This window comes from Dipteris shenzhenensis, chromosome 12, assembly GCF_047967505.1.
Source record: "Dipteris shenzhenensis isolate YYH24624 ecotype China chromosome 12, Dip_SZ_1.0, whole genome shotgun sequence".
Classification (NCBI taxonomy): Eukaryota; Viridiplantae; Streptophyta; class Polypodiopsida; order Gleicheniales; family Dipteridaceae; genus Dipteris; species Dipteris shenzhenensis.
Genome location: NC_141607.1, coordinates 26,146,069 through 26,162,325, shown reverse-complemented (window position 1 = coordinate 26,162,325; position 16,257 = coordinate 26,146,069). Strand labels below are relative to the sequence as shown.

The following is a 16,257-nucleotide window of genomic DNA, read 5'->3' as shown; positions in this document are numbered from 1 at the left end:
TTTTTTTCCTTTTTACTTTAATAAAAATTTTTGGTTTTTTCTGCAAAGAAAAACAAGTTGAATGACTTTTGTCATTCAAATGGCTTGCCGTATGAGTGAAATGGTAAGTTGGCAGTCCACCAATAGTTGAGAGCGGAAAAGTAGGGAGTGAAATATTAAGTTGGGACGTGGAGGTGGAGATTACGTGGAAATTCGAAATTTGGGGAGTGGATTAAAAAAACATTGGAAATTATTTTCGCTTCTACAAGCTGGGCCGCCATCAATTAGGCTTCCCCGTGAGATGTGGTAGGCCAAAAAGCAATCATGAAGGAGGCACCGGGACTTGGAAAGAGTGGGTCAATGGGCACTCATGACTAAATGCGCTAACCATGACTAAATACACAAGGGGAGGACATGGTTAAAAGATGAGTAGGTGTACACACTGCCCAATTGGAAGGAAGCGTAAAAGAGAAAGTGGAACGTACTATTGAGGGCAGGGGGGCCACTACAAGTGGGCCAACTCAACTCAACTCAACTCTGGTAAAGCATGCTGTGTTTTAGATGTTTGTGTGGCAGAGGATGAATCAAGAGGTGGATGGAGGTAAGTGCTCGTTTAAGTAATGGCTGGTTGTCCAGAACGGATTTATGAACACAGAGAGCACATGGCCCGTCTCAGAAGAGAGAGAGAGAGAGAGAGAGAGAGAGAGAGAGATGCCCACAAAGCTAAGCAATAACAAAACAGAGAGTTGATTGTGCCCACAAAGCTAAGCAATAACAAAACAGAGAATTGATTGATTGGCGATCGGGCACAATGGGGGCTAGGCTGCTAGCTACTAACTATGGTATTGAGCTTCTGGCTTAAGTACTCCATTTATGATCTGTTGCCTAAGGAATCATGGCCAAACAGCTTCTCTCTCTCTCTCTCTCTCTCTCTTTCTCTCTCTGTGTGTGTGTGTAGCAATTGCTATGGTTGTTTGATCATCATCAGCAACTCCAAAGCTTTTGCATCTGTCCCTCAATCCTCCCATCTAATCCATCCCTCCACGTCCTCCCTTTGAAGCTTTTGCTCACGATTGCCTTTTTGATGGGTTATCATCACCACGCCTGGCTCTGCCACTGCATAGCTTCTTCACCTTCAAAGATCTTTGCATCTGCCCATCCGTAAATCTCTCTGCATAATGAAGCTATTTTAGCTATGGAGTTTGTAAGGGTAAGGCTTTGACTACAGACCAGTGCACCATGCAGCAGCGAGCTTATGGACTCTGCCATCAGCCACCATACCATAGCCATGATCTAGTTAGTAGTAGCCCCCTCCATACTACAAAGTCACAGTGCCACTGCTTCTCCAAAACCGCTTCCACATTGCAGAGCATTGCTTGTCCAAAGCAGCTTCCAAGTTCCAGCCACAAATTTGCAGCATACCATTGCATTCCCTGCCTTGATTGATTTTGCATCAGCACCACCCAAAAGCCAGTTCAAACATCAAAGAGTGGTGGTTCAAAGCTGCAGCTTTGTTTCCTCTCTTTTCTTTCACTGCCCACATGGCTCTCGTTTGATCCTGCCATTTTGCTGTCTTTTAGGCTCAACGGCTATCCGGGAAGAAGAGCCCAAGAGTGGATGAGTCATCATCTCGCAACTTGCCAATCTGTCTCGTCAACTCTGAGGCCGAGGACGACGTTGGCTTCGTTTCAAGTCCCAAGTTTTCGCCATAGCCAGTAGCTGATGAGGTTTGCACGGTAGCTTGCAGGAGTTTCCTCGGTTTTCCCACCTCGATTCTCTGCCATTGAGGAGCGTCTGTGCATTTTTGAAGCACTGCTTTCTGCCATAGCTCCCTCCCCCTCTTAGTTTCTTCAAGCTTTTCTGCTGCCCATCAAGAGCTTCTCCTCCACTGCCCACACCTCTTGCCTCTTCCTCTTCCCAATCGTTTCTTCGGTCTTTTGGGTTCCCTCCCTCTCCCCTGTTTTGCCTTTTCCCGCACTTGCCTCGTTCTTCCGAGCCTTTCTCTGCTGCATTCCGACGTCACCTCTTGAAGTTTGCAACAAGCAAGGCCTCTACACTTTCTTGTATATTTTAGAAAGGAGATTGCAAGAACTTGGATACGCGTTCCTATCATCAATCATCGACCTTTCCGCCGAAAGAATCGTTCCGCTTAGCCTACATATGCGACTGGTTTGGCCTTTCAACAATGAAAAGCTTGGGTGGGTATGTATGTATGTATCCGCATCACGCCATAGCTATTCCCTTTCTTTCGGGGATCGCTATCGGAGTTCCATTATCCAAGCCAACATACGGCCTGCTCCACGATGCGCTGAAGCTAGCTGTTAGTGCTTCCCATGGCTTCTGAAGGGAGCCTGCCACCCCTGTGCACGTTGGACCTCGTCCTTCGTTCTCCTGAAACAGAGTTGTCGCCCTCTGTAGATGCTGATATGGAGGCTAGGGGTTTTGATGAACTGTATTCGCGTTTATCAAATCTGCCTACTATTCCCGTTGTACGTTGACTATCAAAGTGGACTTACCTTTCAGCAAGATGAGAGGCCTCTGTCTCATAGATTCCTGCAAGGGCAATCAGGTGCATGCCGTGTCTCCCATTGAGAAAGTGCCGCAGTCTTGGCTGCAGGTAGAGCGAGGAAAATGTAGTAAGTACATGGAAGGAGACCAAGAACTCCTACGCAGGTCAGTTTTACTTGCAGATTTAGCCTTCTGACATCGCGTGACAATCTGATTTTGTAATGTCCATTGCAGGTTCCCTTTGCCGTTTGATTGCAGGTTCCCTTTGCCGTTTGTAGTAATTGGCCTTGTAATTGTACTAATCTCGTCGCAATTTGTTTGGTATCTGAAGTTTTTTCATGTGGGTTTGGCAGTTCTTTGGCTTCAAAACTGGCAGATCCACCCGTCGAAGCTCATTTCAAGCCTGTAGACTACGTAGAAACACTTGCCCATATACACGAGGAGCTTGAGACAGCAGCAGAACAGGATAAGGCGGGTCTGTATCTGTTGCAGTCCTTTGTTTTCAAGGGTCTTGGAGAAAACAAATTGTTGCGTCGGAGTCTTGGAGCAGCAATGAACCTTGCGATCTCTCGTCATGAGAAGTTAGTCTACACCGCTTGGTTGGAACTCGAGAAAAGAGGGGAGGATTTAAGGGATCGGTCATCCTCTTCTATCGGAGGGTACGTTCGTCCAGAGACAGATGAGTCTGGGCACAACACTCAGTCCACCTCGGACGGCAGTGACGCTGAGGCTTGCTCCACTGTGGGCTCTTTGGATGAAATCGTTACATTTTCGATAGGTAGCGAAGAAGTTCTCTGCGGTCGTCAGAGGATTGCGTCTCTTTCGGTCCCTTTTAATGCAATGCTAAACGGATGCTTTACGGAATCTAGAATGAAGCGCATAGACTTTTCTGAGAATGGGATCTCAGTGGAGGCCATGAGGGCTGTGGATGAGTTTAGCAGGACAGGCAGCTTGCCTCATCTCAACCGTGATGGGCTTTTGGAAGTACTTGCATTTGCGAACAGGTTTTGTTGTGAAAATATGAAAGATGCTTGTGACAGCATACTGGCAACCTTGGTGCAGACCAGGCAGGATGCAGTTATGTTAATGGAGTATGGGTTGGAACAGGGGGCTCAAGCATTGGTTGCCTCATGCTTGGAGGTTTTGCTGCAGGGGCTGCCAGGTTGTCTACAAGATCCACAAGTTGCCGCTTTGCTGAGCAGAGCTGACACTAGGATATTCATGACGAGGATGGGTGCTTCATTTGCTCTTTACAGTCTGCTAAGCCAAATAGCAATGGAAGAGGATATGAGGTCAGATATCTGTGTCGTCCTCCTTCAGCACATGAAGGAGAGTGCTTTTCCTGGCAGGCAGAAAGCTTTGGCTTTGCACCAACTTGGTTGTGTAATGCTTGATAGAAAGCACTTTACTGACGCCCATCAGTATTTTGAAGCAGCTGCTGAAGAGGGTCATGCATATTCCTTGGCCGGTTTAGCCCGGGCTAAATATGAGCTTGGGAATAGGCATGCGGCTTTCATGACAATACATACGTTACTGTGCAACCATAAACCCACTGGATGGATGTATGTTGAAAAATCTCTCTATTGCAGTGAGGAAGAAAAGATCGCTGACTTGAACGTGGCAACTGAACTTGATCCAACTTTAACTTACCCATACAAGTACAGAGCAGCAAGACTTATGGATGAAGTGAAGGTCCATGCGGCCATTCTGGAAATCAACCGCATCCTTGGTTTCAAGGTTACTACTGACTGTCTTGAACTCCGAGTTTATTTCTGTCTGGCAGGCCAAGATTATGCTGGAGCTGTGAGGGACGTTCGTGCCTTACTCACCCTTAATCCGAAGTATACTCTGTATTCAGGCCGAGTACGTGCTTCCCAGTTGCTTGACCTGCTATCTCCACATGTGGAGCAATGGACTGTAGCAGATTGTTGGATGCAGCTCTATGACCGATGGTCTTCTGTGGATGACATAGGCTCACTAGCTGTTGTCCAGCAAATGCTGGAATCAGATCCTGGAAAGGGTCTACTTTTCTTCAGACAATCCTTATTACTCCTCCGGTATGTTTTTGTTTCACTTGTAATGCTCTGAGAATGTTTTGTGAGAACCTGACTCATTCTTCTATGGTTTTCCATGGACTGGTGTTTCATTCATATTACTGAATCTGTGATTGTATTGCAGCTTAAACTGTCCTAAAGCAGCAATGCGGAGTCTCCAACTTGCTCGAGCGAATGCCTCCAGTGATCATGAACGTCTTGTTTACGAGGGATGGATCCTTTATGATACAGGGCATCGCAAGGAGGCCATTTGTAAAGCTCAAGAGTCTATCAGTATCCAGCGATCATTTGAAGCCTTTTTCTTGAAAGCTTATGCAATGGCAGATACAAGCCGGGACCTTGAATCATCTGCAGAGGTGGTGGAACTCCTGAACGAGGCACTAAAGTGCCCATCAGATGGGCTTCGCAAGGGACAGGTCAGTGGTCACCTCGGCTTATGGAAGTCTGTCTTTGTATGGCGGTGGTTTATCAAACTCACTCATATTCTGTCTTTTCAGGCTTTGAATAATTTGGGCAGTGTACATGTGGACTGTGGCAACCTGGATTTGGCTGCAGATTGCTACCTTAGTGCATTGGAGATTCGCCACACAAGGGCACACCAGGGCCTTGCTAGGGTATTCTACTTGAAAAATAATAGGGCATCTGCTTATGATGAAATGACAAAACTGATTGAGAAAGCCAGAAGTAATTCTTCTGCATACGAGAAACGATCTGAATATTGTGAGCGCGACAAGGCTATGGCAGACCTGAGCATGGTTACTCAGCTGGATCCTCTTCGGACGTATCCGTACAGATACCGGGCTGCAGGCAAGTACACCTTTCATGTGAACCCTGATTTCTTGTTTACAAGTTTGGGCAAAATGAGAAGGAACGATGTTTTCTTCAGGGAGTTCAGGTGTCCATGCTGGTTGTTGGCACTTTGGCAAGGTGTTTTCACCAACTAATTGGGGTATCAGAGATATTTTCTTACTAGACTAATGTATTAGATGCCTAGAATTGGTGACTGCATGGATTGATGAATCTGCTAGTTGTATGGCCCACCATGCTGGTTGATGATATCTGCTCCCGTAATACCATAGCAGTGAGCTGGATCCCTGAGGAGTGGTTTACGTTTTCTTACCACTGGTTCTCTTTTCAGCATCCTATTGATAGCTGACATTGGCTGGTTTATTTGCATTAAAAGGAAAAAAAGAATGGGTTGCTATAAAAAGAGACCCTCTTAAGAAATTTGCATAAACTGATCTCGTAGCAGGGCCACTGCTGTAAAACCCCAGTTGAGGCACTTAAGGAGGCTTGAGGGTCAGCAAATTATTCGCAGCTTGATTGGCGGGTGTGACTGGTTGCAGACTGGATGACCACAAGATTCACCAACTATTGTGGTTATTGTAAGATTTTCACACCAGACTGGCGCAACGTTAACTGTCCAGAATCTAAATAAGGCTGTCCAAGGCTCAAGCCCTCTTAAGAAGTCACACAAATTTGATGAACTACAGCCTCACTGGTGTAGAACTGTATACGAGCAAACAATTCAACAAATTATTAGCAGCTTTGTCGGCATGCATGGCTGTCGAGACTAGTTAAGCATCACCCTATAGTCTGCAGACCATCTTTGGTCTAAGAAATCTAAGAACAACAAAAAATTCTAAGTTTGTATGATTGGATATTTTCTAGTCTTTCAAAGGTATATATAAGAATGAGCTCCTTGTCTGGAGCTTTTCAGTAAGGCATTACGGATGCTAAAGCTTGACACTTGCGAGGACAAAGGCTCAAGGATTATTTTGTGACAGGTGTGGTCTAAGGAGGAATGGTCAATGCACTCACACTAAGCTAAGGATCTTCCAAGGGCATGATGGTGAACAAGTATATTGGTGATCTGATTGAAGACCTTGTGTCAGAGATCGGGAAGCCAAAAGAACAAGAGGGATTACAGGTGACTTTGGTGGGCTCAAGATTCAGATTTGAGTGGCTTGATGTTTTGAAGGTAGTTTGGAGCAGTTCCAAAGCTTTTGAAGGAATTGAGTTTGTGAGGATCTATGTGAAGCAGCCATGGGAATTTCTCTGTACAGGTTTTGAGGATTGAGGTTGCATGTGTGCCTTGAGGAGTGACTTGAAAGAGACCCATGATGCTTGGTATTTTGCACATGGACTGAAATGGTTGCATTTTGGAGCATTCACAAAGTTTAGAGCGTTGAAAGCAGCATGCAAGGCAAATCAACTGTCTTGAAGATTTTCATTTGGGATGGGTCAACAGCTGGCTACTCGGGGTTGCACTAGCACAAGCGATGAATATAATCTTGGGAGCCTAGTAGTGACTCAATTGGAAGTTTGACCCATCTATCAAACCAAAGGTTTGGACTGGACATTCCTTGACTTCACAAAGTCTCTATTGACTATTGATCTCAGCCATCTAGTTGACCAAGAGAGATGCGTCTTGGAGATGTGTTTCTAGCCTACGTCAACACTATTGCAAAACCATCGGCCATTAATGCATAACATAAGGCCTTACTATCGGAATACGAGGAGATGTTTCTTATTTCTGGTCTACCGCCATCTTGAGAATCATTGGATTCAGCTCATACTAGGAGCTTCCTCATAGCAGGATTACGAGGAGATGTTTCTCACTTCTAGTCTATAGCCATCCTTTCTACGAGTTCGGCAAGAGGATCATTGGACCAAGCTCATTCGAGGAGCTCTCCACCCAGCAAGCTCGTGTATTAGCTCAGCCAAGCCATGGATTTGGAGCTCCAATTAGAGGAGTTGCCATGGAGTGATTTCATCAGACCGAGCAATTCTTTATAATAGCCTCCATTCTTTTTGTAAAACAGAAGTTGTGGTTCAGCCAGGATGTGCGAGGATTATCTCGTAGACTAGGATGTTTTCAAAGGTTGATTAGATGAGTGGGTACTGTTAGAGCTTCATGCTGGATATCCACAAGTAAGCTTTTCATACACCTCAATGCTTCTTGCAACTTTGCCATAAAGGATGTCTTGGTGTCCTTTCCTTGTGCCAACCAACCTTGGTACATGATGCCTTTGAGACTCAAGCATCACACTAGTTCTTTTTTCTTCTTTTGCTTATATATATATATATATATTGGTTAGGTTGGGTTGTGATGAAAATTTATCTCTCTCTCTCTCTCTCTCTCTCTCCCTCTCTCCATGTTTCTTCTTCTTAAATTTTTCTTTGTTTCTCCTTTTTGTTATCAAAGTTTTTGTTGTTTGGTTGCGACTTCAAAGCTTAGCAAGCACTAGGTTGACCTAAGAGATTTCAGAATCTTTTGAAATCTAGATGGCAGCTTATGCTTGGGTACTGATGGGTGTTGAAATAGATGATGCTAGACATATTGTATGTGCTCAAGAGAAGAGTGGAAGAGAGGTTTGACGAGAGATTTAATTGATTGGATCAACTCTCATCCAATCAACTAAATGTCTCTTCATAACACTTTACATACAACATGACTAGGATCATATATAACTCCTCCCCTTGATGGTTATCCTTGCTAAGTCCCCTTTCTCTCTCCCTCTCTCCATGTTTCTTCTTCTAAAATTTTTCATTGTTTCTCCTTTTTGTTATCAAAGTTTTTGTTGTTTGGTTGTGACTTCAAGGCTTAGCAAGCACTAGGTTGACCTAAGAGATTTCAGAATCTTTTGAAATCTAGATGGCAGCTTATGCTTGGGTACTGATGGGTGTAAATAGATGATGCTAGACATATTGTATGTGCTCAAGAGAAGAGTGGAAGAGAGGTTTGACGAGAGATTTAATTGATTGGATCAACTCTCATCCAATCAACTAAATGTCTCTTCATAACACTTTACATACAACATGACTAGGATCATATATAACTCCTCCCCTTGATGGTTATCCTTGCTAAGTCCCCTGTCGTATTGTGTTGTGCAACTTTCTAGACGTAGGCAATTAAAAATGCGTTGTGGGCTTATATTATATGGTGCCAAAGGTAAGCTCTATATATAATAGGATTCAAAAGAGATGTCCAATGGATGAGGATACATCATTTTGATCATTAGAGTTGCTTTGAAGTGGCTTGTCAATATAATTGGCTTGATAACAATTTCTCTTTGCATGATCAATTTTCACGAATATGATACATTGATATTTGCCCTTGTTCCAACAATCTTTTTCTTTGTGATTGGTTAAATTATAGTGATTGCATTGATCCTTCGATTGCCTCTTTAGAACTTCCTCCTAGTGCTCATGAAGATTGTGTCACGGGTAGAAGTGATGCCGTGCTCTCCACTATTTAATGTTACTTCCAGGGATGACTCAATGCCATGAAATGTGAAGGAGGATGTCTCAACTGCTAAGAGTATTGCCTTAGCTTCATTTTCATTCAAAACGTGTATAAGTACAGTTTATTAATATTCTTGTATTTGTTGAAATGACTAGTGAGATTATTATGTAGACCATAGAGTTGCATGAGTGATATCACCTTGGAATGCTTGGAGTTGGTCCCGAATACTTTGTTCAACTCTCCCATTGAGGCTTGCCATTGAATATGTCGTTAATGTGACGCATTCATTCGTCTCCGAGTGCCGCAGCTATGTATCCCAAAGATTTCTCGTTGCTTTAGTTGTCTCAGAGACTCTTGTCCATGTCTCTTCCATTAATAATCCCCCATAAGCTCTTTTGCATTAGAAGGTACATAGTCTTTTATTGCTATGCATGAAAGCTAAATCTTGTGAACTTATCGATGACATCTTGTGTGGCCATTGGGCATTCAAATCTTTAGCAAATCTTTCAAATAGGTTGAAGGTGACAAAAACCAGAGTGCCATGTGCCACACTTTCAAAGGTCTTAGCCAAAGGGAATGAAAGGTATTTTGCATTGTCGTCGCGAAAGAGCTAAAACTGATTATAAGCCTATAACCTCTTGAGTGGCCTTCCAGATGTTTTTGGCTTGCTGTGAGGTAGGTCTTAGTGAAGACGATTCCTAAGAAGAGAAAAATCGTCATTTTTTGATTTAGAGAAAATCATGAGTTATTTTATGATCCACTTACTATTTTATTTTCTATAAATCCTCCATATTTTAAGACTTTTACCTTGGCTGATCCCTCTCAGAGCTCTATCATGGAGTTTTTTCAGCCAGATCACATAGACCCCCACGAGATGAGGCCTTGACATGACCGTGACCCGATAGCTCAGACAGAGGGTTGACACACAAATCACACTTGGGGACATCCCCTCCCTGTTTAGAGTTGGAGACCGACCGACAGGGGTCACAGTAGCCTTGGTTAGATGCAGAGCTACAACCAAAAGACGTGCTAGGGCTGCACCTTTGAGTGGCCGATAGCATTCTATTGCTGATTTCATGCCCCATTGCCTCATCCACCTTGATGTCCTGTTGCTACTGATGACGATGATGACGACGATGATGAGATTGATATATAGTCGACTACTGACATGACTGTTGTACTTACGACTTAATACTACCATTATGCATTTTTGTATTTTGCACTGGTGTGGATGCTCGTTTAGTAGCTCCACTACCACACTATCAAAGGTCTTAGCCAAAGGGAATGAAAGGTATTTTGCATTGTCGTCGCGAAAGAGCTAAAACTGATTATAAGCCTATAACCTCTTGAGTGGCCTTCCAGATGTTTTTGGCTTGCCGTGAGGTAGGTCTTAGTGAAGACGATTCCTAAGAAGAGAAAAATCGTCATTTTTTGATTTTCAAAAAATCATGAGTTATTTTATGATCCACTTACTATTTTATTTTCTATAAATCCTCCATATTTTAAGACTTTTACCTTGGCTGATCCCTCTCAGAGCTCTATCATGGAGTTTTTTCAGCCAGATCACATAGACCCCCACGAGACGAGGCCTTGACATGACCGTGACCCGATAGCTCAGACAGAGGGTTGACACACAAATCACACTTGGGGACATCCCCTCCCTGTTTAGAGTTGGAGACCGACCGACAGGGGTCACAGTAGCCCTGGTTAGATGCAGAGCTACAACCAGAAGACGTGCTAGGGCTGCACCTTTGAGACGAGGCCTTGACATGACTGTGACCCGATAGCTCAGACAGAGGGTTGACACACAAATCACACTTGGGGACATCCCCTCCTTGTTTAGAGTTGGAGACCGACCGACAGGGGTCACAGTAGCCCTGGTTAGATGCAGAGCTACAATCAGAAGATGTGCTAGGGCTGCACCTTTGAGTGGCCGATAGCATTCTGTTGCTGATTTCATGCCCCATTGCCTCATCCACCTTGATGTCCTGTTGCTACTGATGATGACGACGACGATGATGATGAGATTGATATATAGTCGACTACTGACATGACTATGTTGTACTTAGGACACCATTATGCATTTTTGTATTTTGCACTGGTGTGGATGCTTGTTTAGCAGCTCCACTACCACAGCTCGTTGTACCAGGTTTTTCAGTCTCATAGACCCATCGGTCTTCCAAAGACTTTAATAAACTTTATTTATTTCTTTCTCTCTCCCTCCCTCCCTCCCCTCTCTCTCTTGCTTTCAATTCATCATCTCTCCACCCTCTTTTCTGAGCTGCAAATCCAATTCGTCTTCTTCTTTGGTATTTTTAATTTTGGGCAGGCCTTATGAATAATTTATTATCATTCACCTTGTTTGACTTTGTATATGGCTCACTTTTTCTCTATTTCGAGCTCTAACTTGCCTTCGAATATGCTTGTATACTTACATATGAATTCACACTCAAAGTGACGAAAGATACTCCACAACAAATAGTAATAGTGATCCTTTTGGCAAGCAATCTCTTTTACAAGCAAATATTCAGCCAAAACAACTTTGGAGTAGTGCCTGAAAATTGCTGGCAATACACACTCCAAACTTGCTCCAAAGAAAAAAAATGACAAATATAGAGAACAAGTGACAAAACCGCAATGAATGGAGAAATAGGGCTTTAAAGACTTCCTTCATACCCGTGCGTTATTCAGTCGTGTTATCTTTTCCTCTTGCTTTCATCTTGTCATGACCAAATTTCTTGCATATGAAACAGTGATGTTTTCCCTTTTTGTGACAATCTTTCTCTTCATGATCACATTTGGTCGTTCAATTGCCTCTTTGGAAATTCCTCCTAGTGCTCAGAAAGACTGTCATTGGTAGAATGGATGCCATGCTCTCTACTAATTTGATTTTACTGTCTCTCTAGTAGGAGTTATCCATATTAGACAATGTCTCACCTAGAGTGTCGTATCCTTCTATGATATAGTTGGCTAAGATTGTTTCCTTACTTCATCTTCATTTAGAACTTGTTTGAGTACAGCTAATTGCTGTCCAATACTCTTGTGTTTGTTCACATGACTAGTGAGATCATTCTTTTGGATCATACTTTAAACCATAGAGTCGCACGAGCAGTTCCACCTTGGAATGCTTGGAGTCAGTCCCGAACACTTTGTTGAGCTCCTCCAATGCATGCTTGGCACTCAATTTGCCATCAATGCGATGAAGATATTTGTCTCCGAGTGTTACAGCTTTGTATCCCAAAGCTTTCGTATTGTTTTCTTCATAGTCGTCTATGAGACTCTTTTCCTTGTCTCTTCCAATGATGATCTCCCATAATCCCTTTTCGCTGAATGTATGCCTGCTAGCTTTGCATTCGTCATTTTCTTGGAGAGAATTTGTTATCAAGCCAATTGTACTGGCAAGCCACTTCGAAGCCATGATGTATTCAACACCATGATCACAATGATGTATCTTTGTCAATCGAACATCTCTTTTGAATCCCATTGTGTAATGAGCTTACCTTTGGTACCATATGATGTATGTTTATGAACATGATAGGGAACTTAGGAGGGGTAGCCGTAAAGGGGGGTGTTGAAATAGAAGAGAAGAGTGGCTAGACATATTGTATGTCCTCAAGAGAAGAGTGGCATGAAGAGAGATTTAGTTGATTGGATGAGAGTTGGCTAGAAAGATGGTGGTTGGATAAGTAAGATTGAGAGTATGAGATGTTGACATGTGAACTTGAGTGGCTATGGATAACAATGTACTTCTGTCTATATATTGATGCACCTTCTAATGAAAGAATCATGTCTCACTTATGTTCCTTCCTCTCCCTCTCATGATGTTCTACTTCTATCCTCCATAGCTTCAATGAGAACATAAGCGTGGAATCAGTTACTAAGTTTTTTTTTTTTTCACATTTACTTATAAATTTGTCTAAAGTCACGTACAAACTCCCTCTTTCTTTTGTTCTTTTGCTTGATTTATACAAAATTTTAATTTTTCAGATTGGATATATTCTAGCCTTATGAAGGCATATATACAATTACCCATGACATGGACCATGCATCTAGTGGTTCATGTGTCTTGGCTTAAGCATTGTGTGTGCCCGACATTGACAGTGATCCCAGATGTGGAGAAGCCCGACTGAGATGGTTGACGAGGCAGAGGTGGTTGTGCTAGAGCAGATTTTGCTTCATTTCCTCACGGAAAGCTCTAGTGCTTGCATGCAGTCAAGTTCAAGCATTGGGCTCCCACAGAGCACCATTGGTCAACGAGGATATCACAATGTCCAGCAATTGCTGCCCATACCGTGTGGCTGTTGCCTGCTGCTGTGAATGGTAACATAGGGCTGCAAATGTGAGCCCTGGTTGGAGGAGGGTAGAGGTTTCCTGTCTTGGATGATGATTCCTTCATGTCTACAACCTTGGCTTTCATAACTTTGTTGAGGCCCTCCTTCTGCTCGATCTGCACACGAGTGAGGTCTTCATTTATTTAAACTAGAGTTGGTCTGTTTTGCCAGGACATCCTGTCTGGCCTTTGCATTCTTAAACTTGTTGATTAAAGGCTCCCCCTCTGTATCATCTCTTTCCACCCTCCATGCGCACTCAATTTGTGTCTTCTCAGTTCCAAAAGTCTGATGTAAAAAATCCCTGGGTCTATCCACAGGAATAGTTCTTTCTTCCTTAATCGCTTTGTATCTACGATTTAGTCTAGTTGTGTGTGTGTGTGTGTGAGAGAGAGAGAGAGAGAGAGAGGTGTTACTCTTTTGTTCTTAGCTAATTTGTATAATAAAGAAATGGAAAGAGGTATTAAAAGTACTGAAGACACCTTGAATTATTTCTCAGTATTCTTTTTTTGTGCAGTTCTAATGGACAGCCACAGAGAGAAGGAAGCCATTACTGAACTCTCTAAAGCTATAGCCTTCAAAGCTGACTTACATTTACTTCACTTACGGGCAGCATTTCATGAATGCATTGGTGATGTTAGTGGTGCTCTGCGTGATTGTCGAGCAGCTCTTTCAGTGGATCCCAGTCACGTGGATACTATGGAACTCCATGGGCGTGTGCACAGCAGAGAGCCTTAATCAGTTTTCATTCCTTTTTGTGGCATGCAAGAAGGACTAATGGTGGTCCTCTGTCAACCCTCCTGTACGTATGAGGAAGGACCACCCTTGTTCCTTTTTGAATACACCTAGTTACAGTGGTACCATTACTTGTATCTTAATTTAATGCTACATTGGTACCCTGTTGTATTTTTAATAAACAGATTTTGGGGCAGTGCCCCTTCCTCTTAGGGAGAGAATGGCAAAGCTTGCAACTGTCTGTGCTGGTGAGAGGATATGACAGCAGCTACTGATTCAGAGAAGCGAATGGGCAAAGCTTTCAACTACCTGTGACAGTGGGAGGATTATAGACTTAGGAGTCAAAGTCGCAGGTCTTCTGCTTTGCATGTTTACATCTGAATTCCACTTTTGTCGGAATCCGAGGCGTGCTTTATAGTTTAGTGACAGACATTCTGCTTTCTCTTGGATGGGCTCAAAAGTCAAATATATAATTCTTCCTCTATTGATGAACATGAAATACCCAGGCTCTTCACTTGAATTCTGACAGAATTTTGACATTAACACCACCTTTGTACTTGTATAGGGCATACAAGTCTTGTTTCTTATGCAATTTTATTGATACAATCCAGACAACATATCTACAGCAGTTTGTTGAGAGTTGCTTGGATGTAAAGGATGAAGTTGTGGAGTCTTGTGCACTGTGTACAATCATGAGGTGGGACAATATGATTATTGTGCAGTCACGGATAGGTGGTGCAGTGGACCTGAATGGCTGAGTCATGGAGGCTGCCATCTACATCTTGAGTGTGGTTGAGGGATACAACTCAATCTGCCTAATTCAAGAAGAATCAAATTAGCTTCATGCTACCGATAATGCTATAATGTACATGGTGGGGGCCATCACCCTTGAGATGGCACTAAAAGAAAGCTGGCATTGAAGGGAATTTGTGCAGTGTATTGTGGTATGACTTTGATCATACCACAAAGTCACACTCCCCTCGTTCAATTCTGTGCTGAACATTGACCAAGTTTGACCATATGGCCCCTAATGCACACTGCAAAGGGTTCTGCTCTGTGGAAAATTTGTAGATGTGCGCGGTTATGGTTGGGGAGAAGGGTCTTTGAGAATAGTTATGTATTGCCTTCATCTTAAACTAAATTATTGTGAGGGGGTTATATTTTGCAGTTTGAGTCTTCTGTACTTTTTTTCGACGAAGAACTGAGGCGCAAGAAAAATTAGTTGAGGTCTGCTCTTGTTTTCCTCCTCGTCATGATGGTAAGATGCACAGTACTCCGGTGCAACAGATTTGTTTTTAGGATGGAAATACTGCACATCAATCTATCGTGGGATAAAAGTCTTATTATGCATGATCTCAGCGAGGACTTCTTGACCAATTCATGCATTCTGGGTGTTTCATGAGGGTTGATAACACAGCCAGCTAATCAAACACGATTGCAATGACAAGGGCTTGGGACTTGAACTCTCTACAGTCATAAGGTGAGAATACATTGTAGTAAATATATCCAAATTGTAATGTAAATTTAAATTGAAGCGAGAGCTGTTCTACTGATCTATTGCTAGTACTGCAACCAGAGAAAATAGCTGGTCCATGGTGGGTTTTATAACAGTAAGTGTTGAACCAATAAGTCCCACTTTTTCCTAGCTCTTAACCAACTTTCTTTGCCAAGACCTTCAAGCACATGGTTTCAAGTTCTCAAATTTGAGAAATGATTGGTATACCTTTTCTAATTTTGGAACTCTTATACTCTTAGGTACCTGCAATGCGGGGGGGTGTGTGTGTGTGTGGACTCATTACATAGACTATAATGTATACTTGTCATATACTGAGATCTTCTGTTGATGTACTTTTGAGCTCCATTCAAGGGAAGCTACTGTGTAATATAAAGCATCAAAATATTCACAAAGAAAAGTGTAAATATAAATATTAATTGTTGTTTAGAATTATAAACAACAAAATTATATTTATACTTACGCTTTCAAAATTTAATTCTCTCTCTCTCTCTCTCTCTCTCTCTCTCTCTCTCTCTGTCAGGGTTAGGTTGGGTTTAGGCTCTGAAAAAGGTCAGGCTTGTCATATTTATAGGTACAAGATTGCTAAGAAAATATCACAATTGGTGCCCATTGACCAATGATTTGTTGAAATGCAGAGTCTCAGAGTTTTCAACAAATTATCTAGAAGGAAGTTCAACCAACAAAGGACGACATCTACAATAGCTAAATTTTATGCACCTTTTCTTTTTCAAGTCCAATTCTTGCTTTTTAGATTTTATCAAACAAAAATCAAAATGCGAGGCTGATTTCTCAACTCTTGAAGCTTTCATAGATCTTTTTTATATCTAAAATTAAAACTTGTCAAACAAGCTTCCTTATTCTTGACTTCAAATCTTTCGAGTCTATCTT

The 16,257-nt window shown here is 42.6% G+C and overlaps 1 protein-coding gene across 2 annotated transcripts; it reads left to right on the top strand.

The window, feature by feature from the left end:
* The first annotated feature begins 1,126 nt into the window (after positions 1-1,126).
* Positions 1,127-15,344, top strand: LOC147896035 (ETO1-like protein 1). 2 transcript variants are annotated; one of them, XR_015541865.1, is made up of 6 exons: positions 1,127-2,652; positions 2,841-4,544; positions 4,666-4,957; positions 5,039-5,348; positions 13,636-13,920; positions 14,039-15,344. XR_015541865.1 is itself a non-coding variant. In XM_087382300.1 (5 exons), the coding sequence occupies exons 1-5, from the start codon at positions 2,507-2,509 to the stop codon at positions 13,854-13,856; spliced, it is 2,673 nt and encodes an 890-aa protein (XP_087238426.1). In that variant the 5' UTR covers positions 1,128-2,506; the 3' UTR covers positions 13,857-15,344. The 2 variants fall into 2 exon arrangements, 1 of the variants encoding a protein (XP_087238426.1); XM_087382300.1 differs by having other exon boundaries at positions 1,128-2,652; positions 13,636-15,344.
* Positions 15,345-16,257: the final 913 nt, after the last annotated feature.

Coding starts and splice junctions, on each gene's coding strand:
- LOC147896035 (XM_087382300.1), top strand. CDS start 2,507: ATGAGAGGCCTCTGTCTCATAGATTCCTGCAAGGGCAATCAGGTGCAT. Junction 2,653..2,840: donor GACCAAGAACTCCTACGCAG/GTCAGTTTTACT, acceptor TGGGTTTGGCAG/TTCTTTGGCTTCAAAACTGG. Junction 5,349..13,635: donor GTACAGATACCGGGCTGCAG/GCAAGTACACCT, acceptor TTTTTTGTGCAG/TTCTAATGGACAGCCACAGA.